General features: G+C 40.1%; 2 protein-coding genes across 11 annotated transcripts; one reads left to right on the forward strand and one right to left on the reverse strand.

The window, feature by feature from the left end:
• Positions 1–1798: 1798 nt before the first annotated feature.
• ATP5PF (ATP synthase peripheral stalk subunit F6) lies at positions 1799–8625 on the reverse strand. 5 transcript variants are annotated; one of them, XM_083438661.1, is made up of 4 exons: positions 8485–8625; positions 6480–6671; positions 2998–3122; positions 1799–1948 (listed from the first exon to the last, which is right to left on the reverse strand). In XM_083438661.1, the coding sequence occupies exons 2-4, from the start codon at positions 6647–6649 to the stop codon at positions 1920–1922; spliced, it is 324 nt and encodes a 107-aa protein (XP_083294787.1). In that variant the 5' UTR covers positions 6650–6671; positions 8485–8625; the 3' UTR covers positions 1799–1919. The 5 variants fall into 5 exon arrangements, with proteins under 5 accessions (XP_083294787.1, XP_083294790.1, XP_083294788.1 ...); XM_083438664.1 differs by lacking the exon at positions 8485–8625 and adding an exon at positions 8264–8426; XM_083438662.1 differs by lacking the exon at positions 8485–8625 and adding an exon at positions 8191–8425.
• Positions 8541–24012, forward strand: GABPA (GA binding protein transcription factor subunit alpha). 6 transcript variants are annotated; one of them, XM_083438622.1, is made up of 10 exons: positions 8541–8936; positions 10901–11001; positions 12377–12521; positions 13623–13707; positions 14574–14819; positions 16401–16595; positions 17202–17258; positions 19453–19593; positions 20228–20420; positions 21340–24012. In XM_083438622.1, exons 2-10 carry the CDS (start codon positions 10925–10927, stop codon positions 21566–21568), a joined length of 1368 nt encoding a protein of 455 aa, XP_083294748.1. In that variant the 5' UTR covers positions 8541–8936; positions 10901–10924; the 3' UTR covers positions 21569–24012. The 6 variants fall into 6 exon arrangements, with proteins under 6 accessions (XP_083294748.1, XP_083294749.1, XP_083294753.1 ...); XM_083438623.1 differs by having other exon boundaries at positions 8783–9634; XM_083438625.1 differs by lacking the exon at positions 8541–8936 and adding an exon at positions 9047–9607.
• Positions 24013–24326: the final 314 nt, after the last annotated feature.

The raw sequence follows: 24326 nt of genomic DNA on the forward strand, positions 1-24326 counted from the left end.
AAATTCCTAAGCCGGATTCTCATCTCCACCCAAGAACCTTAAACCTCACAGCTGGCTATAATTTCTTGCCCTAACTTTGTTCTGTCGACATTGTTAGCCTCACCATATTAGAAGTATCTTATTAGAGATGTGAGAAATGTGGTTACTGCTCCTAGGCTAGGGATGGGGAGCCTGTGATGCTTTAGTTGTTGCTGGATTGTTGATGGACAGCATGGCCAATGGGCATAGATGGGAGCTGTGGTAATGCAACATCTAGAAGTCCACAGGTTCCCCATGCTTCCTACAAGCATTAATAGTGTAATGTGATGCTTTTTGTTTCAAGGATAAAAACCTTGTATAGGAAAACCTTAGATCCAAGTATAGATCTCAAATTAATATGCAGTCAGTTCTGATCAACCAAGTAATCAATTATCTGCATTATACGCATGACTATGACTAATTGTCAAAGGTTGGCCAAAGCTTCAGGTACTATTTGCACAATTTTCCTGTGTAAACTACTCAATTATTTCAAATTTCTTTCCCAATATAGCAACTATTTTCAAGCACATTTGCTCGTACCAGTTGCTGTGGACTTTTCGGTTATTAATTTATTTTTAAAAGCATGCCACCAAACTTTCAAGAACAAGTATGGAGTTGCAAACATTTACCATTAATCATGTGTCCCTCCAACCCTATACACATTTCCTTAGAAGCAAATCCTACTCATTTCAATAGTCTGATAGACCACATTTTCCATCTACAGTATTATATTGACAGGCTCCTGACTCTGCTTGTATGAAAGAAATGAGCAGTGTTAAATGAAATTAATTATTGAATCACCCTGTATTTCAATTCAATTCATTGAGTGATAACACTTATGTAACCAAGTGGAAACAACCACATACTCAGAATGTGCTGGTACCTCTTCTTGTAACTCCAGGTTTTTTGGAAGCACAAAACCCTTGAGCCCACCTCCTAAAACCCGGCAGCAATATCAAAAGAATACAACTGTTGACAAAGAAGCTGAAAATGGGGTGGGAATGGAATGGCTAGAAAAATATGATGGGAGAAAAAGGATAATAAAAACACTAAAGCTATTTTTGAACAGCCTTGGGACTGGAGAGCAGAAGGAAAGCATGCTGGCTTCTGCTACTGGCCAGAAGACCTAGGGCCCCTGGGAAGCTGCTCCCACCCTGCCTATGAGGAATAGCATCATGGTAAGATGATGACTCACCTAGCCCTATCCACTAGCCAGAGGAGGAGCTGCAAGGCACTTGCCCTCCATCCACTGAAGAATATTCAGCTCCAACCACCCAGTTGCCCTGCAAAAGCAAGGGGACCTCATCCCCTTGGTCAAAGAAACAAGAGCTACCAATTTCATTTCAAGCAAGAACCCCAGCAAGAGAAGATCAACCTGACTTGAACCGGATAGAAGTGCCCTCTTACAGCTCACCCCTTTCATCCGGCCTTGGAAAACTATCTTCTACCTTTCCCTGCTCCCCCTCGCCTTTCCATGTGTGTGTTCTTTTAGTCTGTAAACCTGATGACAGGGACAGTCTCTTTTTATTGAAGTGAGCCACTTTGGGAGACTGTTATTGTCTGAGAGTGGGATAAAAGCAGTAAATAATATTAAAAGGGGCAGAAGCAATATTTTAACACAGCTGAGACTGGGCATCAACTATGTCCGCTGCCTAATCCTGAAGGAGGAAAAACCCAAGCAGCCCAATGAAGTCTGGGAATGCAGACTGGTTGTTGGAGGAAAACAAGGTGAGGGACAGTGGAATGAAGCTGTCTTTCCAATGAGCAAACAAAGCACAGATTTACATTCAACAGAATTCAAATATTCACATTTGAACACTGAACTGTTTATTTAAATTACAACCGTGGGCCTATTCAACACCTCCAGCCACATTGCTGCTGCTTGTGTACTTGCTATCACATCACTTCTGCTCCTCTTCAAATTTGGGCTCTGTCATATAGGAAAAATGAAAGGAAGTGTCAGTTTATTTTCAAAGTGAAGTTTTCTAAATAGATAGTTTTACAACTTGATTCTATTGTCAATTTGCCAGAAATTAAGAACTGCAGCTTTAGCTACACAAATCTGCAAGAGAGGAGAGGGCCCATCAGCACTCTTGGAGCATAAAACTTACTCCTTTTTAAATGCAGGCACTCCATAGATGAACAGAGTCTACTTCAGTGTAAATGGTGCAAAAGCCACACTTGCTTCCAAGGCAAGTTCCTACTACATGTAAATATTAGCTGCTTTACAAAGAGATGCATAGAGAGTATATGTATAGTTTATTGTTGTTGTTTCAGCCATCATTTCCCACAGGGTAAATATATACACTAATGCAATACTGAGGAACAACATCAACCAAAATATCTATTTATATTAAAATATACATGTAACAACAACAACAATTTAATACACAAAATATATAATATACCAAAGGTTAAGAAATGATAAAAAATTAAAATACAAATGGTTCAAGGAATTAATAATTAAAATCATCCAGCTGCATAAACCCAGAAAACCAAAAGAAATTAAATTGTTTAAAAATAAAGACGTTGCACTGTCTTTTTGCTTGTTGATCTCAAATTTAAAAACAATGTATATTACTGGAAACAGAACCGACTGCTAAGATTACTATGTAGAGAACAAGAATACAAATGTATCGCTATAACATAACATATATATATATATATATATATATATATATATATATATATGCATATATATGTCAGGTACAACATTTGAGCCCATTTACACACTCACTCTCTCATTCTCAGTAGTTTACTGAAATATGTCTAAAAGCCAATCCTGAATATATATTGTAAGTCCCATCCCACAAAAGTATGCTTAAAAATATGTGAAAATATCTGCGGTTACTGACTGCAACCAGTTAGTAAAGGTTTTTTTAAATCACTTATTTTATTTAACATGGCATTTCTAATATTTCAATTATCCACTCTCACGTTTTTACATTACTAAACGAGTCATAAAACTTAAAAGCTTACCCTGAAATTTGAATTCTGGAAATTTGGTCATATCTCCACCACCATACACCCGCTGGAGCTTGACCATTTGTTCATGCAAGTTTTTTTCATATTCTGGACCAGCATCAACAGGGCCACCAGTTTTCCTACAAATGCAAGAGTTAATTGAGCTTTGTTATATCTAGAGTGACGAATGGGGAAAGAATCTAAATAAATCACAAACACTTGGCGAACAGAGAACTTGTAGCACAAATAGAACAATTCAAGTACAGTGGTGCCTCAGGTTAAGTACTTAATTCATTCTGGAGGTCTGTTCTTAACCTGAAACTGTTCTTAACCTGAAGCACCACTTTAGTTAATGGGGCCTCCTGCTGCCGCCGCGCCACCGGAGCATGATTTCTGTTCTCATCCTGAAGCAAAGTTCTTAACCTGAGGTACTTTTTCTGAGTTAGTGGAGTCTGTAACCTGAAGTGTATCTAACCTGAAGCGTATGTAACCCGAGGTACCACTGTATAGGATCTTTAGTGTACAGTGATGCCTATAATGAGTTTTCACACTATGTGAATTATAACCTTGTTACAGTTACAATAAGGGACGCGGGTGGCGCTGTAGGTTAAACCACAGAGCCTAGGACTTGCTGATCAGAAGGTCGGCGGTTCGAATCCCTGTGACGGGGTCAGCTCCCGTTGCTTGGTCCCTGCTCCTGCCAACCTAGCAGTTCGAAAGCACGTCAAAGTGCAAGTAGATAAACAGGTATCGCTCCGGCGAGAAGGTACACGGCGTTTCCGTGCGCTGCTCTGGTTCGCCAGAAGCGGCTTAGTCATGCTGGCCACATGACCCGGAAGCTGTACGCCGGCTCCCTCGGCCAATAAAGCGAGATGAGCACCGCAACCCCAGAGTCGGTCACGACTGGACCTAATGGTCAGGGGTCCCTTTACCTTTACCTTACAGTTACAATAACTTGTTACAGAGTAATTTTAAGAACTGTTATTACAAAATGTCGAATGATTCCATAGGCGAGAGACAGCAATAATGTGTAGAAGTGAGAATATTTGACTTAGATCAGGGTGGTCCAACATGAGGCCCTTGAGGCCTTTTTGGATGGCCCTCGGGTGACACCTCCTGCAGCCCTTGAGCTGCCTTCCCAAAGCAAGGTAAGCGAGGTGCTGGGCTTTGGGAAGGAGGTGGGAGGGCTCTGACGGGATCCTAGAGTCCTCTCTCTTCCTTCATAAAGTCTACCTAGTGCTTTCTCAGCTTTGGGAAGGCAGCGTGAGGTGTGTGTTTGTGTCAAATTTTGCTCTTATTCCCTGACCCCACGTGACAAGAATGTGCAGCCCCCGGGTTCTGTGCTAAAGTATGCTTGTGCCCTACTTGGTATGAAAAGTTGGGCCACCCTGACTTACATCAAGGAGACCTAAATGAAAATCCCACTCAACCCTTATGCTGACTGGGTGACCAGGAACTGATCATATACACACACAGCTACTTTAGTCTACCTTCTAGAATGGTTGTGAAAATAAAATTGGAGGGATCATGCGGTCTTGGAGTAATTTCACAAAGAACATATAAATCAGGGGTGTGGTGTTGTTGGGATTACAACTCCCATTGTCCCTGACCATTGGCCATGCTAGTTGGGGCTGATGCAAGTTAGGAATCTGCAGAGCCACAAAATATAAATATACAACAAATCTAAGAATTGGTTGCATGACAGTTTTATAAGGTGGCCAATATTGTGACTGATGTTAAAAAATGCCAGAAAATGGCATGGGTTTGTATTCAGTTTACATGCGTTATGGAAACTATTTACCAACACCCTTCTGTGGAAGTCACTGAAGTCTAAAAGACAGAAGAAAGAAATCTCAAACTGGAAAGGAGGCAGGAGCCAGCAAATCTTCCTTTTGATATTAGCACAGCTGCAGAAAAGCAAATATAAGCAGCTGCCCACAATGGAAGAGCATGGGGAAAATTTTCAGCCAGGTGCTATGGGTTTTTTGGGGTGGTGGTGGGGGAGGAGGGTGGGTTAAGCTTTATTATTTAGAGCAATAACTCTGGTTAAGAGTGTCAGACTATGGCCAAGGAGACCCAGAGCAAATTCATGCTCAAATCTTAAAACTCATTGGGGTAACCTTGGGCCAGTCACAATCTCTCTAATGTCAGTCACAATCTCACAGGGATGTTGGGAGCATGGACGGTGAGGAATAACCATGTATACTGCCATTAAATCACTGGAGAAAAAGTGAGATATAAAATGGGATTAATAAGTATGGCTGAATTTCCCCCCTACATATCACAGGGGAAAATGTTTCATTGCTGGGAAAACTAAATCCTATAGCAATACAGACAGCACAACTTTCATATTTGTACTTTATTGTTTACCTAATAATTTGTGAACTTTGTGGAACAGCAACTGTTCAGTGTTGAATAACTTCAGCATCCCATGAACAGTTGCTATGACTGACTATAGCAACAACTGTGATAGGTATGCAAGACCATTATGTAGGAAATAGCATTCTGTTGCTTTTATTATATGTCAGGTAACAACTTCAAATAACAAGCTGTGTGCAAAGTTGAATCCAAATCATTCCTGCAAACAAATGAAGGGGGACTCACAGAGAGCCCCTTTGGTGCTGAGTGTGTCACTGATCAGACAGTTGGCACTGAAAGCATGCCTTCAAAGGGGTTTGCATTCAGTACTGACAGCAAGTGCCCTCAAATGGAGCCCCCTAATGCAGCTGATCAACAAGTCCTGAATGCAAAAAAACAACAACTGGAAGCTCACTTTAAGCTGCCAGTTGTTCTTTTGTGCCCATATTCTTACTTGCTCTGCAGCAAACTTCACATTTACGAATACTGCAGGCGGCATTGTCATGGTCAATTAGGACCCCTGCCAGTCCTAACTGGCACTTGCCTGGAGGTTCCTGGTGTCTGTTTTTATATATTTAAGAAGATTTGTGCTCTACCTTTCATTCTAAAAGATTTTTAGAGGCAGCTTAAAAGACATTGTACAACTCAATGTAGGAGGAGCTGCTAAGGGATATCAATTACAATATCATGCTATGGACTAAAGGACTTTTAGGCTACAGCCCTAATATGATGTATATTATGTGGAGGAGAAATGGAGTGCTTTGTCCATTCTCTGTGCCCAGCATAGAAATACCGCAGGCTGCTGGAGGAGAGACAGAGCTCTCTATTGCTCTTCCACTAGCTCTAACCAGGCAAGTAACTTTTGAGAACTTATTCAAAAGTCTAATTTATGTGTCTGATTTAAAGCTTTAGATGAATTTACTCAACAGTTACCATATGTTGCAGAACTTGATTACTTTCCACAAGCAAACAATTAACGCAAGAAATACATTTATATCCATATATATTTCATAGCAGGCTGTTATTACTGGGAGTCAAGTACTGTCCAAGAACCAACTTCAACAATATAAAAATTAAATGCCCACAAGATAATCAAATGACTGGAGCCTTGAAATTCTGCATTTACTACATTCACTTACTGGCTCTTTGTGTTATATTCTCTGATCTTGTCCAAAAAGAGTTTCTGCACAGGATCAAGTTCCTTTGCCTTATTAAAAGCAATGGCCGAAAAGCCGATGTTTCTATGCAAGTGGAAGGAGATTGCGGAACGGAAAACAGAAGAAAACCTGAAGAGCTGTTTGAGAATCATGATGTATTTGTAGAAGTTTCAGCTAGAAAGACAAAAAGAACTATCAGTTACATCTTACATACTTCTATTCCTATCTGAACCTCCCAACAGTTGGAGTTCCACTGGGGAAGCCCACTTTCAAGTTTCAGCTGATTGGGACACCACAGTAGTTTCGACTAGATGCAGGGCATTCTAAGTTAGCGCTGCACCATTTTGTGGCAGGGGTGCAATGGAATGTGTACTGATTTTTTGTTTAATGTTTCAATATTTCTTTCTGAAACTATCTGGTGACAAGAAGCATATAAGATTTGATGAAGAATTTGTAAGATGCTTGACACTATAACAGATAACATGGTCCAGAGGTATAGAACCTTTACCAGCCTGAGGGCCACATTACCAAATGGGCAACCTTCCGAGGATGGGTGAGGCAGAGGTTAAAAGGGGGCAACGTTAGAAGTATAAGTGGGCAAAGCAACAAAAGCAACCCTTAACCTAATACAACACACTACATTCCAACAATAACAATAGAAACATCAGGTTTCCATAGTTCATGGACACAATCCAGCCAGCCAAAACCATTTGAGAAGGGTGTGGAGCAGATCCAGTGATGGGTGATGGCTAGGAAAGAGTACTCGGGGCCAGATGGGCCTCATTTGACACCTCTCTGCTCCCCAAGCTCAAGGTTCAGCCAAAGTTAATGGGGAAAGTTAAATTTCCAACAGACTGCTCCCCCATGCCCACTAATTTGAATGGAACATTTCCACCACTACTCCTTATTCTAATGGCTAAACTGAAACATTCTTAGCTTTTAAAAACAATTGATCAATAGAAGTTATGAAGTTCTTTTCTTGCATTCTCCTGATTCAAACAATACACCTTTAAAAATGCTTTAAAATTCCATAACTGCTTCTTAAGAGTACTTAGGTTGGGGCGCCCACCCCATGCATTTGCATACACACAGAGGCTGGACGCCTTAATAGCACCCCTCTGGAGGCTTCACCTGGGGCAAAAAAAGTGGCTAGCTCCCCCCGCCCATAACTACAGCTTTGCTTAAGTAAACATCTCAGTCTAGAAATATGCAGAGTGACATCCTGGTTCTTCTCAGGGATAGCGTTGTTTGGGGGCAGTTGCAGGTGGGAAACTAGGTCAGAAAGAGAGTACCAAGCAAGAGCTACAAGCAGAGGTTGGGCAACAGGAGCGTTTGTTGGGCATCTGACAAGGCCCGCTTTAGAACAGGGGTGTGGGCGGACTGTCAATCCCGAGTCTGCTGCTGCATTTCCTTGCCTGTTCATCTGTCCTCTTAACAGGATGCAGACCATGACAAGAACGAGAAACCAGACTCAGCCACCCACCACCCGCTCCTCCTTTCTCAAATTGGGCCCGGAGGGAACGCAAAAGCGAATGGACAGTTCTGACCGCGGGGGAAATGCTACCACTCCCCCTCCTGAGATACCGCAGAAGCCTGCTAATTCAAAGGCCCGGAAAGGAGGTTAAACGAGGGTTAAACTCGAAGGCGGTTTCACACCGACTGAGGCGAACCAGCAAGGCCCACGCGAACGCACCCGCCCGCTTGGCCTCCTCAACGCCGCGCTCTCTCCCGTCCGGATTCAACCCCGCAGAAGAACCGCCGGTCACCTTGCCAGAGCCCGCAGTCACAGGGAGGGCCTGACTCGGCCCCGCCTCCAACAGGCGCAAAGAGCTTCGGGAGTTTTCTCTTTTGAACCCCCGGCCTTTCGACACAATTCTAGGCCGCCTCGCCGTACTTAAGCCTCAGATTCCCTTGCACCGGCCCTTCATAAAAGAGAAAGCAAGCCCGTTGAAGGGGGGGGGGGAGCGCCTCAGAAACAGCGACGTACCTCCTTTGCTTCCCGTCCCCGCTTCACCGGAAACGGATGGATTCACTTCCGGCTTCAAGTAGGCGGGTGGGAAAAGAGCAAAAGCTAGTTTGAGTTTGACTGAGGCGCTTTCCTCGGGAGGCGGCGGCAGTTTCGCAAGGGACGCCGGGAGTTGTAGTTTTCGCCCCGACGCGGAGGGGGGGATTGTATGTGTGTGTGCGCTTTTCCCCCGCCAGGGCCCCGCGCGCAGCCTTCTCTGCCCGAGTGTGAGCGCGCTGCGGCCTTCTTCCCGCAGGGGCGGCGTGAGGGGCTCCGGTGGGGCCGATCCAGCCGAGGCGGCTGGAAAGTTTTTTTTTCTTTAAAAAAAAAGGCGCGGGGAGGGGAAGCGGCGGGCGCTGCTCCGCCTGCTTTGGCGGGTTAGCAGGGTTTTGCGTTTTGTTTTTTTGTGACGGAGGCTGAGGTGGCGGCGGCTGGTAAGTCCTGAGGCGCGAGACTTCGGGGCGCGCGGCTGGAAAGGGAGGGCGGGGGAGAAAGGGAAGCGCCTCGCGCTGTATCCGGGGGGGGAAGGGGGGGTCTCGTGGCTTCCTCGCTTCTTGTGTTTTGTTTCCGTTTTCTGCCCCGCGCGGCGCGAGCCTCATTTCCGTTCCGAGTTCAAACAACAAGGAGGCGCCGCCGCGGGCGGAAGGGAGAGGAAGGCCTGGGCTGAGGCGGGATGGAGCCCTGCGCGCCTCAAGGGCCTCCTCGCCGCCATCGCCACCGCGGCGGCGCCCTTTCCTCTCCTCCTCCTCCTCCTCTCAAACGGCGGGGCGGGAAAGAGAGACGTCCCCGCTCGCCCTGCTCGTCATCCGCCATGAAAGAGGCCGCCGGAGTCCAAGGCCGCCTTCGCCTCCCTTGGGAAAGAGACGGGCCCGGCGGTGGCGGCGGGAGGAGCCGGCGGACATTTCGGGACCTTTCCCGCCGCCTTGCTCAGCCGCCGCCCCCTTCCCTCACTCCGTGTAACCTGGCGGGGTCATCTCGGCCGTTCGGCCTCCTGTCAAACGTCGGAGGGGTTATTTCAAAGCGAAGGAACATCACAACAACTTCACCCATCTCTCTCTCTCCATGTGTATCTGAAGTGTGTACATGCGACAGCGAGGGTTATTCTGTGCGTGCCTTAATATGCAAATAAAAGGTACCAGAGATTAGATCAGGAGATCATGTAGCTCAGTTGGTTGGAGCATGATAATGTACGGGACGGCTACATATTCCTGCATTGCAGGGGGATGGACTAGAGGATCCTTGGAGTCCCTTCCAACTCTGCGTTTCTAGGATTAGGTCTCTTCATAGATGTTTTGTTACATTAAGTGAAGCAGGCAGTACTGGCACCTGCTGAGATGCAATATTTGTATTTTTGGAACGAATGAAAATATCTTGATCAGCGGCTTGTATACTGCTATGAAGTATACAGCATCCCCCTTGCCTGCCCGGTACAGTTCTGTATGCATTAGTGTATACACACTCCCACCAATAAAACAGGAACTTACTTCCCTGTAGGTGTGTTTTAACGTTGGGATGTCTTTACTCTTTTTTAAGCAATACCTTAGTTTGACATTATGTTTACTTTGGAACCACGATTATGTGACTTCAAAAAGAGATGGTCCAGGAACAAATAGTCATAGTGTTTTGTTTTTGTTTTCAAGTGGCAATTAAATTACAGCGGTGTGCATAACTAGAAACAAATTGCTTACTTTATTAAGAATATCTGTGCTCTTGCCCCAATATTTAGCTATATTTAAATCATACTGTGATCATTTCCCCAAATCTGGCAGCAACTTATATTAAATGAAATAACATATTGAAAGTCCTCAGCTTCTTGAAAGTTAGATTTTCCAGTTCTCTTTGGAGAAACATCCAGCTGTGGCAAAGTTAATATAAAGTCGAATGATAAATAGTGCATCACTTCAGTGTTTCAGACAGAAACTGCTTCAAGCTGACTTCTAGACATTACTCATAATTCATAAGTTGCATGTCCTGCCTCTGAATTCAGCAGAGGAATGGAAAGATGAAAGGAAACGGATGATTAGCCAGCATTTGAGATTTACAGCAAGTTGAAAAAGCAGTATTTTAAAAGAGACATCTGTTTTATACTGTATAAGCCAATTTTTTTTAAAAAAGGATATGAATCTGCAAGCTACCAAACATCAGAATAATTTTATTGACAATGTTATTTTGATATAATAGTGGTCTTAATCATTAGCTCAGCACCCAGTTGAAATCTTGCTCCTTATTTATGGCTTTGGATTGTGCCCTAAACCACCTGTGCAGAAACCCCACTAGACTCAATAGATCGTATTTTCAAGTGAAAAGTAAATGAATGAATAAAGTGTACTTATTTTGAACCTGTTATTTCTATTTGTATGTAATGTGTAAAAACAAAAAGATGCATTTTATTTTGCAGGTTGCCTCTTGAAACATTTCAGCCATGACTAAAAGAGAAGCAGAAGAACTGATAGAAATAGAAATTGATGGAACAGAGAAACAAGAGTGCACTGAAGAAAGGTATATAGGTTAAGTCCACAGGAGTGCACGCATGTATTGCTGTTTTGGGTTTTTTTTTGGAGCTGCATTTCAAATTCAGGAAAGAGAGCCGAGTGTTTACTGTAAATCCAGTTTAGAGTGTTGCAGTAGATGAACAGTGGCTAATCTGCTGTTTGTGAGGGCCCGATGCATCCATCCAAGCAAATTTTTCTGCCCAAACTCCACGGAATTTGGTATCAAAAAGTTAATAAAGACATTTCTGGGAAGGCAAATATTTAAATCCCAGCACCCTTATATTGATGCAAATCACCTGCTCCCCAGTCATCAGATTGTTCATTTAACTAACAGGGAGGAGCAGTAATACCCACCTTGAGCTGATCTCCGGGGGGGGGGGGGGGCGTTGTGCATGTTCATGTGAGTGTTGGGTGGCCACGTCACTGGCATGTGGCCCATGGAAGGTTGGGCAAAGGGTGAATGCAGCCCGTGGGCTGAATCAGATTAGCCCCCCTGGGATAGAATGTTGCCATAAAGAGGCCACGGAAAGTGTCTAGCTGTATTTCAGTAATCCAAAGTTTTCTTCTTATGTTGGGTTCTATATGTTAAAATTCACCCACAGTGGAAAAATTCAAGTTTGTTGAATGTCAGATAACAAGTTGCTGATTGCTTTTTCTCCGTTTTCTACTTCCTTTATTTCTGATAGAAACTTTTTCTTCTTTCACCAAAAGAAGCCAAACAAGGAGTAATTTCCATTTGAAAACTCCTGCTCAGTTAACATCCTCCATATGATATTAAGTCTCAACACTTACTCCACTGAGCTAATTTCTCCACTTGACCAAGGGCCAAAAAATCTAACTCCTGGAAGTCTCTCTGAGCATAAATAATCACAACTTTAAAAGCATTTTCTGTTCCTTTCTTTTTTCCAGCTGTATAGTGATTAGATGTTTTCATAGCAAAAACCAAACTTTTTTTTATTAAGAAAACATTTACTGCATGCATGTTTCTGTAAAAACTGCAAGATAACTGTGCATAATATTAGCAGATTCCTAGGATTTTTTCATTAATTGCATGATTAGTCAGGTAGTATTCAGATATGACAATGACCTAGATGTCATTGCATCTTTGCATCAACAGTAAGATTCTTCCCACTCCCCACTATAGTCTTGGTTTCTATGTCCCAATGCATTTTCAGTTCAGTGCAAGTTCAGATCACTACAAAAACACACACAAGAGCAGTTAAGGGAGTTCAAATCCAGCTTCAGATATGTACTCAAAAGTTGTTCCATTTTAAAACTTTCCAAATGAGGTTCATGTCTCTTACTTGAATGTTTAGCACTAGCACATTCTAACAGTAGTTTTTGTTCAAATACAATACCCTTTTTAAACTCTTTTGTTTCAGCATTGTTGAGCAAACTTACACCACTGCAGAATTTGTGAGTCAGGCTATTGATATCAATGAACCGGTTGGAAATCTTAAGAAACTACTGGAACCAAGACTTCAATGTTCTTTGGAAGCACATGAAATCTGCCTACAGGATATACAGGTATAGCAAAAGCATTACAGTTAAAAGTTTTAATCTAAAGGATGGCCTATACTGAGTAGGACTCCTTTGATCTTCTGCCTACATTTTCTATTGGCGGTTTTATTCTTGTATATATTTATCAATATTAATTGATTGGAACACATTGCATAGAATATTATTATCTCTACCAGGGGATGCACATCAGTCAAGAGTAAAACAGACATAGATACGTGGCCACCTTTTTATTTAACTCAACAAAACTTTACCTCTGTATCATATCTAGCATATTTTTCAACAACTGAGACTTTTGTTTAGATCAGAGTTTTTGAGTAAGTAAGTTCTAACCAGATAAACATATTCAAGCTACAGTTCGCTCAGGAAAACAAAATAGATTCAGGTTTATAAGCAAATATGGGAATTCTCAATTATAACAAGTAAGCTGGCCTGCCTTTTAGGTGATACATGCTAGAGGGCAGGGTAGAGCTGCAAAGAGACTGGTTTATCCTAAATAACTGTTTTGAAAGGCGAGTCCTGCTGTTGCTGTTCAAAACACACAGTCTCTCAGGAGACAAAACTAGCCCCTGCCTGTAAAATAAAACCTTGCAATTTTCTAGGGATTTTCCCCCCATATAATTTTATATGGATAATTGCAAAATATATATATAAAATGTTAAATAATATGTGTGTTTGAGGAGCAGGAAAGAAACGGCTATCTGGAAACACACCGGCCATATCCTCAGAAATATTAACTGAGTGGTCTAGAACAACAACGCATGATCGAAGATATTGCAGAGCATACCTCCAATTGTGTTCAATAGGCCTCCCAAAACAAAGGCTATTATAGTCTGGAGATCATATCTTTGATGCATGTTCAACACGGTGGTTTCAAAAGTGCTGTATGATAAGGGCATGTGATGTATCTACATAACATTATGGTGACCTATCAGATGTTGTTGGGAAGGATTCCAAGAGAGAGGAAGGCCACTGAAGACAACCATGGAGCCCTATCCACCTGGAAAATCCCCCCAAGGGTGTTCTCCCATCAGCTGTCCTGTCCTGATTGTTGTGAATAAACTCATAATAATAAGTTGACTACCTTTCTTTGAATTTCTATTTATCAAGCTGGATCCAGATCGTAGTCTTTTTGATCAAGGTGTCAAGACAGATGGAACAGTACAGCTTAGTGTCCAAGTAATATCAAGGCAAGGTAAAAAACTAATTCTGTAGATTTATGATGTTTCCTGCATCTGGTGGAGTTGTATGTTAGAAACAGTACTATTTAGTGGCAGGGTTGGTATGCAGCCCTTGTTATTGACCTACAGTAATAGCTTTTTCTGTTCAAATATTATTTCTCAATGGTTGGATGTAAATATACACATTACAGCATAGTTATTGTGAAGTTACTACACAGGGTAAACTTTCATAGTAATACATGACAGTGAGCAGGTAAGAATGATTAATCTGGAAAATTGGTTTCCTTTTAGTGATTTGAAGGACTTTGTAGACTTGCAAATGCTTTTGCACAGCTTATTGATTATATAGATGTTGATGCTTAAACCTGCATATGATTTTTTAAATGATGAAACTATAAGGTCAAAGTCGATATTGGGAGCTAGTGGGTAGAAAATGAGATAAAGTAAAAGTTGGTGAGCTGGGAATTCAGAGTTTGTATTTCACAAAAGATTAATGAATAGCATTTCTTAGAATTTTACATGTTAAAGTGATGACACAGTATTGGAATGAAGCCTTTAAAATTGAAGTTAAAATGCCATTTATAAAGATTTAATTTTTAAGAGGGCTCTGAAATAAAATTATTTGCTCACTGGTTAATGTATGATTGCTGTTGTTTATTAATTGCCTTCTACATACGTCCCAAGGCAATGTGCAAAATATAATAAAAACAGGACTGTATGGTTAACCTTTTATCAGAACAGTATGAAGCAGAACAGAACAAATTAATCGTGTTCCAATTCAATACAATATAAGGAATTGGAACACGATTAATTTGTTCTGTTCCACTTTGTGTAGATTGCATTTTGTGTGGTGTTTTCTCAATTCTCTTTCTCTGCACAGGAATAGAACCAAAGTTAAACATCCTTGAAATTGTAAAGCCAGTAGAAACTGTTGAGGTCGTGATTGATCCAGATGCCCACCATACGGAAACTGAGGCACACCTTGTTGAAGAAGCTCAAGTGATAACACTGGATGGAACGAAACATATTACCACCATCTCTGATGAAACATCTGAACAAGTAACTCGTTGGGCTGCAGCTTTAGAAGGCTACCGAAAAGAGCAGGAACGTCTAGGAATACCCTATGGTAATAAATTCTATACAATGGCACATGTATATTTTTGTGGTTCTTTTCTCGATCTCCCCCTCCATTTGCAGATAGTTCTGCTTAGATGTCTGATTTGTAATAATGACAAAGTGATGTTGAATAAATATGGTGCACATTCAGTTTCTACTGTGAACGTTTCATGTTGTCAGTTCAGCATCAGTGCCAAGGGAATGCCATATGAGCAGGGGGAATTCATAACCTCTTGTGCTGATGTTTGCATTTTCTCTGATGTATGCAGTAGTTCAGAGAAGGGGAATAAGCTGTGAAAATATAATTATTTTCTAATTGTCAAACTGTAGTAGCTAAACATTTCTTTGAGAGATTGGTTTGGACCTTGTGATCATCATCTGAGGCCCTTCTTTGTGTGCCTCCTCCACGAGAGGTCTGGAGGGTCAGAAAACAAGAGTGGACCTTTTCTGCCATGGCTCCTTGTTTGTGGAATGGTCTCCCCAGGAGGCTTGCCTGGCACCTTCATTACATATCTTTAGGCACCAGGCGAAAACAGTTCTCTATGACCAGATGCTTAGCTGATTAACATTCTATGGCCTTTTAAACGTTTGTGGGAGCAGGGTTATTGGTTTGTTTTTGATTGATTTGTATTTTGTGTTCTCATTTTTATGTTGTGAACTTCCCTGTGATCTTCAGATGAATGGTGGTGTGCAAATTTAGTAATCAATCAGTCAATCAATCAATCAATCAATCAATCAATCACTGAAGCACTGGATAGTTCATGTCATTCAGAGTAGACAGCACTAGTATGGAGCTGGATTGACTTGGCGATTTGGTTCAGATGTAACACTAAATCTTAGTTTAGTTTACCATTACAAGGATAAGCAAGTGTGAGCCTTGGGGTTGTTTACTCTCCTTTCTTCCTGTATATAGAAGGGGAGGAAGTTTAAATAGTGACATTAAACTTTCAAACTCCCCCCCCCCCTTCTATATACATTACCTCTCAATATGTGATATTGTAGTTTATTCCAGTGACACCTAGTTCAGACATACCAGGATCACACTGTCTTCAGATCCTGATGTGTTGACCAACTGTAGATAGAATAAAATATATTTTCGTATATTTGGACATAAAGAGGAATGGCAATTTGTTCAAAACCATGCCAAGAAGCTTTACATTTTCCTCCTTTCGCATGGAAAGGGGAGACTGAAGCAGTCAGAAGCGCTTTGTTGTGACATCTGACGTTAGCAGCTATCAGTCATCTCCATAAATTTATATGTTCAACATAATGATGTAGTCATGGATCTTTGAAAAAAGACTACACGTCCATGAGTTACCACTATGTCTCTGAAAATGGTTGTCATAATAAAGCTATTTTCTGAAAACCTGATACTTAGTTTAGATCTGAAAGTAGTTGGAAAGTAAGATTTTCATAGATGACATATCAGAATTCCTTTTCTTTATTATTGCTTCAGCTGCATGAACCTGCCATCTGTTGGGCTTTTATGTTCATTTTAAGAATACTTTGTTTGAATGTATGCTGATGATGGTCTAACATAGCCTGTTGCAACATTGGGAAAAATAAGTAGAATATTTCTCTTCTTTCCTAGATCCAGTACAGTGGTCAACTGACCAGGTACTGCACTGGGTAGTATGGGTGATGAAGGAGTTCAGCATGACAGACATAGATCTCAATACTCTTAGCATTCCTGGGAGAGAGTTGTGCAGCCTCAGTCAAGAGGACTTCTTCCAGAGGGTCCCTCGGGGAGAAATCCTTTGGAGCCACCTGGAACTTCTTCGAAAATGTATGTGAGTTTTCTCAACAAGTATCTTGTTTGATTTTTTAAAATAAAAGTTTTTAAATAAAAAGTCTACATCATGGCAGTCCTAGTTACCAAGTCACTATGACTTAAAATGCTACTGACACTTTAGGGCTCTGTACACGTAGCACAATGCAAATTGTAAGGGTTCTGTATGTATCAGCCTCTAGACAAAGATAATTTAAACACTATAGCAGTTTAGTTTTCTCAAGATGCAAGTATTCTTAGCACCAGGAGAAGAGTTACTGATAATTTAAAGTAAGATTTAAATCATTCTTCAATCTCTATTAGAATCTAAGTGCTTCTATACTTCCTACCCCTCTTTTAGTTAAAAATATATATGAGGCAACAGAAGGTAATTACTTAAAATTACCAGATACGAAATACAGAATTGCCTATAAATCTAATAACATTATAAATTTTATAGATGTGTATTTCTTTTTTTCTTTCCCTGCATGGCCTTTAGACTTCAAGCATGTTCCTAATTCTTATATTCTTTATAAAATTAGCACTTTCCTTTGTTCTTTCCTCATTTTTTCAAGTGAAAATGTTTCCAAAGTTTAGTATTTAATATTTTTCTTGTGTATCCAGATGTGCTGGCTAGCCAAGAACACTCTGGAGAAATAGCTACAGTTACTATTGATCAACGTAAGTTGTCATTCTATGATTTTGTTTTAAAGAAATAGTATTTTCAACAGAGTCGTATCATAGTCTATATAAAAATGCTTGAACTTGGAAACTGATCTTTAACCTTTTAAAGATGGAATCAAATTGAAATTAAGAACATTTGTCTCTAATGGTGCATTCGCACTGGCACCTGACCAGTGAACCAGGAGGTCTATTGCGAGGTTCATTCCCATTGCTGTAGGGCTTTAATATTGAGCAGTAGTTCAATATTAAATTATTCCTGGATTATCTAGCAGCAGCTTACTGGCATTTCTCATGGGATACTTTAAAAAGAGAGTGCAAACAATTTGGGAGTAGTGAGTAACTAATAAGGTCCGTCCTCCTGGGCAGAGCGAGTTTGGTAAGGTTATTATTTCTATGGTGCTTTCACCCACAGTTCTTTACTTTTATTGGAAAAGACTTTGGATAGCTGTTATTTTCTTCTTAGTTTGGGAGCAAATAAAGAGGAGCAACAAACGTTTTATTGAAGTGGCAATACAAAAGGTACAGAAGCTTCAGTATCAAGCTCACCTGTTTGCTTCTCTTGGCTAGTAGAAGCAGAATACAGTCGTATCTTGGTTGTCAAACGCCTTGTGACTTGAACGTTTTGGCTCCCAAACGCTGCAGACCCGGAAGTGAGTGTTCCGGATTGCTAATGTTCTTTGGAACCTAAACGTCCGATGTGGCTTCTGCAGCCAATCGGAAGCCATGCATTGGTTTTCAAACGTTTTCAGAAGCTGAACGGACTTCTGGAACGGATTCCGTTCAAGAACCAAGGTGTGACTGTACATGCAAAATCAGAAGGTATTTGCATAAATTAGAGTAGTCACAAAATTTGGGGTAACATTGATGCACACTTCAGATTTGTGGTGGCAGAGCCCTCAAGCTTTTCAATAAAAATATAAAAATGATAGTATAGACTGGGGTGGGGAATAGGATATGGCTGGCAGGCCAGATGCTATGCTCCCCCATCCTTCACAGAACACTTTGACAGGTGACTTGGGCTGACTGCTATCACATCACCTGACATCAACATGATATCAGGTGACCCTGTTTCAAAGGAAAGAATCGGGAGCACACTCTTTAAGAGTGTCTGCATGGAGGCTTAGCGGTCTGCAGAAATAACCAGAATTTTTAGGAATACTCTATTGTAATAAATTACATGCTGTGGCGCGCGCGCACACACACACACACACACACACACACACACACATATTTGTAGTTACCTCTCTCTCCCCTCCAAATAGACTTGAACTCAAGCTGGGTTGCAGAGGGTGATAGAAGCTTGCTCACCGATACTGTCTTAACTCCATTTGGGATAAGCTGGAGTCTGCAGACTCTTGAGTACCCCTTATCCCAGCAGGGTTCTCAGTCAGTGCTGATTGGCACCAACTGCAAACTTAGCTTTTTATAAGGCAGGTGGCCATGACTTTGGTATACCAGCTTTATGGGCCCAATAACGAACCTAGGTGGGCCTGATTTGGCCCATGAGTTAAAGGTTCCCCCTCTACAGACTAGTTGACAAGCCGTCACTACTTCATAACTCAGAAATTCATTTTGTATGTAATACAAACTCTTTAATTACACAGACATTGGTCTCCCTAGTTATGCAGACCAACTGAAAGATTTGCTGTCCCAAAAATCACTGTTTCTGATGCAGCATTGTAACTAATAATAATAATAAATGTGAAATAATAATAAATGAAAATACTTTGGTGTTCCAGACATATTTCTGTAGGGAACTAACTCTTATCACAAATGTTTATTTCCAAGTGCCAGGCAATGACACCATTTTTCAGATGACTTATTGATAATGCTGTTGGACGTTATCTGGTCTTTGGTTATAGAAAGGCTGAATAAAGCTGTTTGTATACTCTTCAGAGAAAATATTAAAACTATTCTATCTCCAGTTCAATATCCCTTCATCTGTATAGTGCAGATTACTGGAGCTAAAGTTTAAGAAAATGATCTCATAATGTAAATTCACCTGCATTTGTAATATTTTATTACATGTTCCTCTGTTCTTTAACTAGCTCATATGATTATATTCCATGTCAAATGTCTGTAATATCTTAGGCTGTTCCTGTGTCTTGGTGTCTGACATGGGAATTTCTGCTTATGCATCTAATACCCATTTTTAATCTTATGGGTATATAATCATATGTTTTCTCTGTAGCTGTGCAGATTATTCCAGCATCTGTACAGCCTGCTACTCCAACCACTATTAAAGTCATCAACAGCAGTGCAAAGACAGCAAAAGTGCAGAGAGCACCAAGGATTTCTGGAGAAGATAGAAGTTCACCTGGGAACAGAACAGGTATTTTTTTTTAACTAAAACCAAAAGATTTTAAGTATCCATATAGTATGAATACTCCAGTCCATAGAGAGTACTGTAGAATTTGTTAGTATCTTAGAAGAGCAAAGGTCAGTTTTATTTGAATGAGCAAAGTTCCTATTTCTTAAAATAATTTATCTCAACCTGAAGACTCTTTGAGGGAGAACCATCAAGACAGCAAAAATAACGATTTCATAGCTGGTAGATAAAATAATGCCCACCTTGTGCAACAGAGAGAATAGACACAACAAAAATAGATTTTAAAATTTACATTAATGAAAGATACAAACTCCATAAAGCTATTTTTTTAATAAGGTTGGGATATGAGGTTTTTAATACACCAGTGTATTGATTGCAGATTTGCTTCAGGTTAAGGGTAATTTTTCTACAATAAAATGGAACACAATGTAAGCAAGCTTTCAAGTTAAACTTTTTATCAGTCAGGATATTTACTTTATCTTGAATGTATGTTATGTTTAATTTCTTACCCCAAGGAGTTTAGCTTACTGGAAAGCTTATTCACTTAAAACATTTTAGTCTGTTTCACAAGTGAGGCTCATAATGAGATGAAAAACATGATTTTACATTTGCATTTTAATCATTTCATTCTCAATAGGAAACAACGGCCAGATCCAACTCTGGCAATTTTTGCTTGAGCTTCTGACTGACAAAGATGCTCGAGACTGCATTTCATGGGTTGGCGATGAAGGAGAGTTCAAACTAAATCAACCAGAGCTAGTTGCACAGAAATGGGGACAACGTAAAAATAAGCCTACTATGAACTATGAGAAACTCAGCCGTGCTTTACGGTAAGTTAAGAACATAAGAACTGCTTTTACTGGATCAGATCAGAGTCTGATTCTAACAGTAACCCCCAGTTGCCCATGGAACTTCAGAAACAGAGCATTAAGGTGATGGCTTTCCTGTTGTTTGTCCCTGGCATGTGGTATTCTAAGGTACACTGCTTTTGAATATTCTGGTTCCATTTACATTCCATGAATTTTCTAATTCCCTTTTAAACTTTAATGGCCATATCCACGTCCTGTGGTAGCGAATTCTTTATGTTAACTATGCATTATGTGAAGAAGTACTTCCTTTGGTCTGTCATAAGTCCAGTGTCAATTTATGAAGAATAGTTAATTAATTAATTAAATTGAATACTGCTCATCATATTGATTTAGACAATACTTTAAAGTGGCTTCCCCTTCTGAATGTGTGGGCTTCAGTGAACTATTAACTTTAATTAACTGCATGCTGTCACATATATTAACTGTGCTTTATAGCCACTCTAGGAAAGTCAGCTGAAGGCAAAATGCATAAAGCAATGGCAAAGTAGATTCTTTCTGCTGCATTGGTTAAATTGAGCAAACAAGTATGCAAGGCTGCATATATCAGAAGACTCATTTGCACTGACTGTTGGTTTCTCTAGGTGATAAGAAAGTAGGCTCAAGTGTCCATCCCAAGCCTCCATGCAGATAGACATTCTCAAACAGTTGAAGCTGCACTGTAATTCAGGGCCTATAAAAGGAAAATAAGCTTGTGATGGTCTGCAAAGTCATCCTTACATTTTGCCACCTTCGAGATCTTGTTAGATGTGAGGCAAGGGGCATGCTTTAAGTTAGAAAGGCAGCTTATTTTTCTCTTTATCAAATTTTATAGTTATCATCCGTGTTAGTTATCATCAGTTACTTTTTCAAGGAATTTTTGTTCCCTTTTTTCTAAATGAAGGTATTACTACGATGGAGACATGATCTGCAAAGTGCAAGGCAAGAGGTTTGTATACAAATTTGTCTGTGACTTGAAGACTCTCATTGGGTACAGCGCAGCAGAGTTGAACCGGTTGGTCACAGAGTGTGAACAAAAGAAACTGGCAAAGATGCAACTCCATGGTATTGCACAACCCGTCACAGCAGTTGCACTGGCTACGGCATCTCTGCAAACAGAAAAAGATAACTGAGTACCAGGACCTAAAAGCTTGGAGCATGAGGCCTTTCTTGTATATTGAGCAGTTTCTGGTCCTAAAATGGGAGCTACTTCATTCCTTGGCAGTTCAATATGATGCATGGTTTTTCTACGGAGAACTGAGACTCCCATAAATTTGGATCTTTTTCACGTAAAGGTATATATTTCATGTATGTTCAAGGCACTCCAGATTCTTCAGCATGAAGACAGACATGATGTGACAAGTTGCTGGATCGGTAAGAGAGCTCAAAATTGGTTGGTGCCATGTTATGCCATACTATTTGTCCAGCGTTTCGAGAAATTGAAGCATATTTACACGATGTAAACTTGTCAATATTTTGAATTTAGTTCTCTGCACTTCCATTTCTAAGCTACCAAATTAAAAGTAATGCATTTCCAGAGGTAAGGCAGCTACTCTTAACCATCCTCATTATCTAAGCATGTCAGGCTGTAAAAAACACACTGAAAAGTACCATGCTCCTAAGATGATTTCTCATTGCAAAAGAAGTGTACTAGAGGCAGAATTGGGAGATAACTGCTGAAGAGAAATCCAAATTTAAGTCCAGCAAGGTCAAAAACCAATTATGAGTATTTTGATAAAATATGTAGATAACGTGTATTTGAGGGAAAGTGCTTAACTATCTTGAGAGACATTGCTAAGCTTAATGTCTGGCACAAAAAAGTTTTCCACATTTTTCCTATTGCGAGATTAAAAACTTGAAATGCTGTCTCTCATCCAAAGAATAGGTTTTGCTTTGTTTTAATCTACACTGCAGAGTATATCAGCTGATTCTGCATATACGTGCAGTGTAGCTGACTTTGATCTGAAGACTTAAGTTAATCACAGAGAGAAGCCCCTACCTGTTGAGAAATGAAATGTAATCTGCAGGTAAATTGATAAGAAAAGAAGTTTGACTTCTCAATGTTATATAGACCTCTGTATTAAGATACAGAAAAATGCAGTTTTCTTTAAATTACTTAAATTTCCAAGCTGTTGTTATGATGCTTTGGAAAGAAAAGGGTGTGTATCACTCATAGTTAATTAATTTGATAACATTTTTTAAAAGATAACCAAATTAAATCTAGATGAGCTTATGCTATTTTTCTTCGTCTTCCCTTTGTTTGGTATAAATATCCCTTTGTTCTAAATGTAGGCTTTTTGTTGAATCATCACAATTAGAAGAACAAACTCGTTTGAAGTTGTGGTTTCACTTAACAATCAGTGAAAGTGCAGATGTTAAACAGGGCCTTCATCTGTAAGAGCAAATCACTCACGAGCTGAAAAACAGGCTTACAGTAAAAAGCACTGAACATAAAATGTAGCTTAGTCTTGGGAATGTAAGATTGTAGCTGTAGTTACAGCTCGACTCATTTGCTTATTTTCAGACTGCTTAGAAACGTAGAAGATATTCTGGTATTTAAACATCATTAGGCAAAGAAAGTGTTTAAACCTTTGGGTGACATTTAATGTTTCTGATGGCCGGTTAAGTCCATTGACTCCAGTGGGACTTGTATTTAACATTACGGGATTGCAGTTTAAGTTACACTAATATTTTATGCTGTTAGTCAAGCTGGTTAAGAATATGTTTTCTCTCAAAGTCTGAATGATAATTATGGTAAGTGAAAAAACCCAATTTAATCATATATCAAGACTTTGAACTCTCCTATGCATCACTGGAGCCATTAGTCCATAGCTGGGGTGGGAAGGGGAAGGGAGAGAAGCTGCATTCCTAAAAATAAGGGTTTGGACATTTTATGTAGTGCTAAGGAAGACAAGCAACATAACTTACATTACTAGTTCATATGCATCTCTTTAAGATGTGTTTGAAGTGTACAGGCATCAAATTTTTCCCTGTAAAAGAAGGCAGCCGGTAAACCTTGGGATAGACAAGGGTGACCACAAATTACATATATTAATGCTGTCATAAATATACTCTCAGCTATGCACATAATTGCACATAACAGAATAAGCCATATTAGTAAACATGGCACATGGCCTTTTATTATATATACATTGGATTTGTTTTCTGAATTTTAAATTTTCATTATACTTCCTTTGTAAGTTTGCTGCACTTCTTGTAATATTTTCCCCATGTATAGAGTACTGATGTGTTTTAAAAACAGTACATACGTGTCAGATTTATTGTGGGGACAATCTGTGACTAATCGAGGTCTTCAGTAAGGTATGGATTATTGTATGTCAAATAGCATTGTGTGGCTGTCAGAAGAAAAATATAGAAGGTATATTCCCAATTTTTTGTAAAATGGAGGGGTTTTTGCATACATTTTTACTCTTTAAGGACACATATTCTGCTAATTATGTATTTCTTTTGTGTTGAATTTTACATAAAACAATTATTTTCTATTTTTACTCTAAAATATTTGTGCATAAAATTGTCAATATAGTAAAGTAAGAAAATAAAATTTTACACAACAAAATGTTTTGTCTTCTGTACATTCACAAAGTGTATATAACTTTTTGCAGTGTTTTCTTAGTAAATTTAGTAGATGTGACATGTAGTAGAAAAGGAAGAGAGAATGTAAATGATAAAAAATATCATTACTCCAGCATTTCTGCAGTTTGTGCATCTCTTAAATTCATTGGTAGACATTTTGCTTGATTGCAAAACAAATGTCAAGCTGTACAATGGTGCTTTCCTTTCTTCATCTGGGTGGACTTCCATAAAGCCCCAAAATTTGCTCTGGGAATTCCCCCAGACCTAAGAAGCCGATTTTGGGGTCACACAAACGGC

The sequence above is a fragment of the Podarcis tiliguerta genome (assembly GCF_965153285.1).
Source record: "Podarcis tiliguerta genome assembly, chromosome: 4".
In the NCBI taxonomy this organism is placed as follows: Eukaryota; Metazoa; Chordata; class Lepidosauria; order Squamata; family Lacertidae; genus Podarcis; species Podarcis tiliguerta.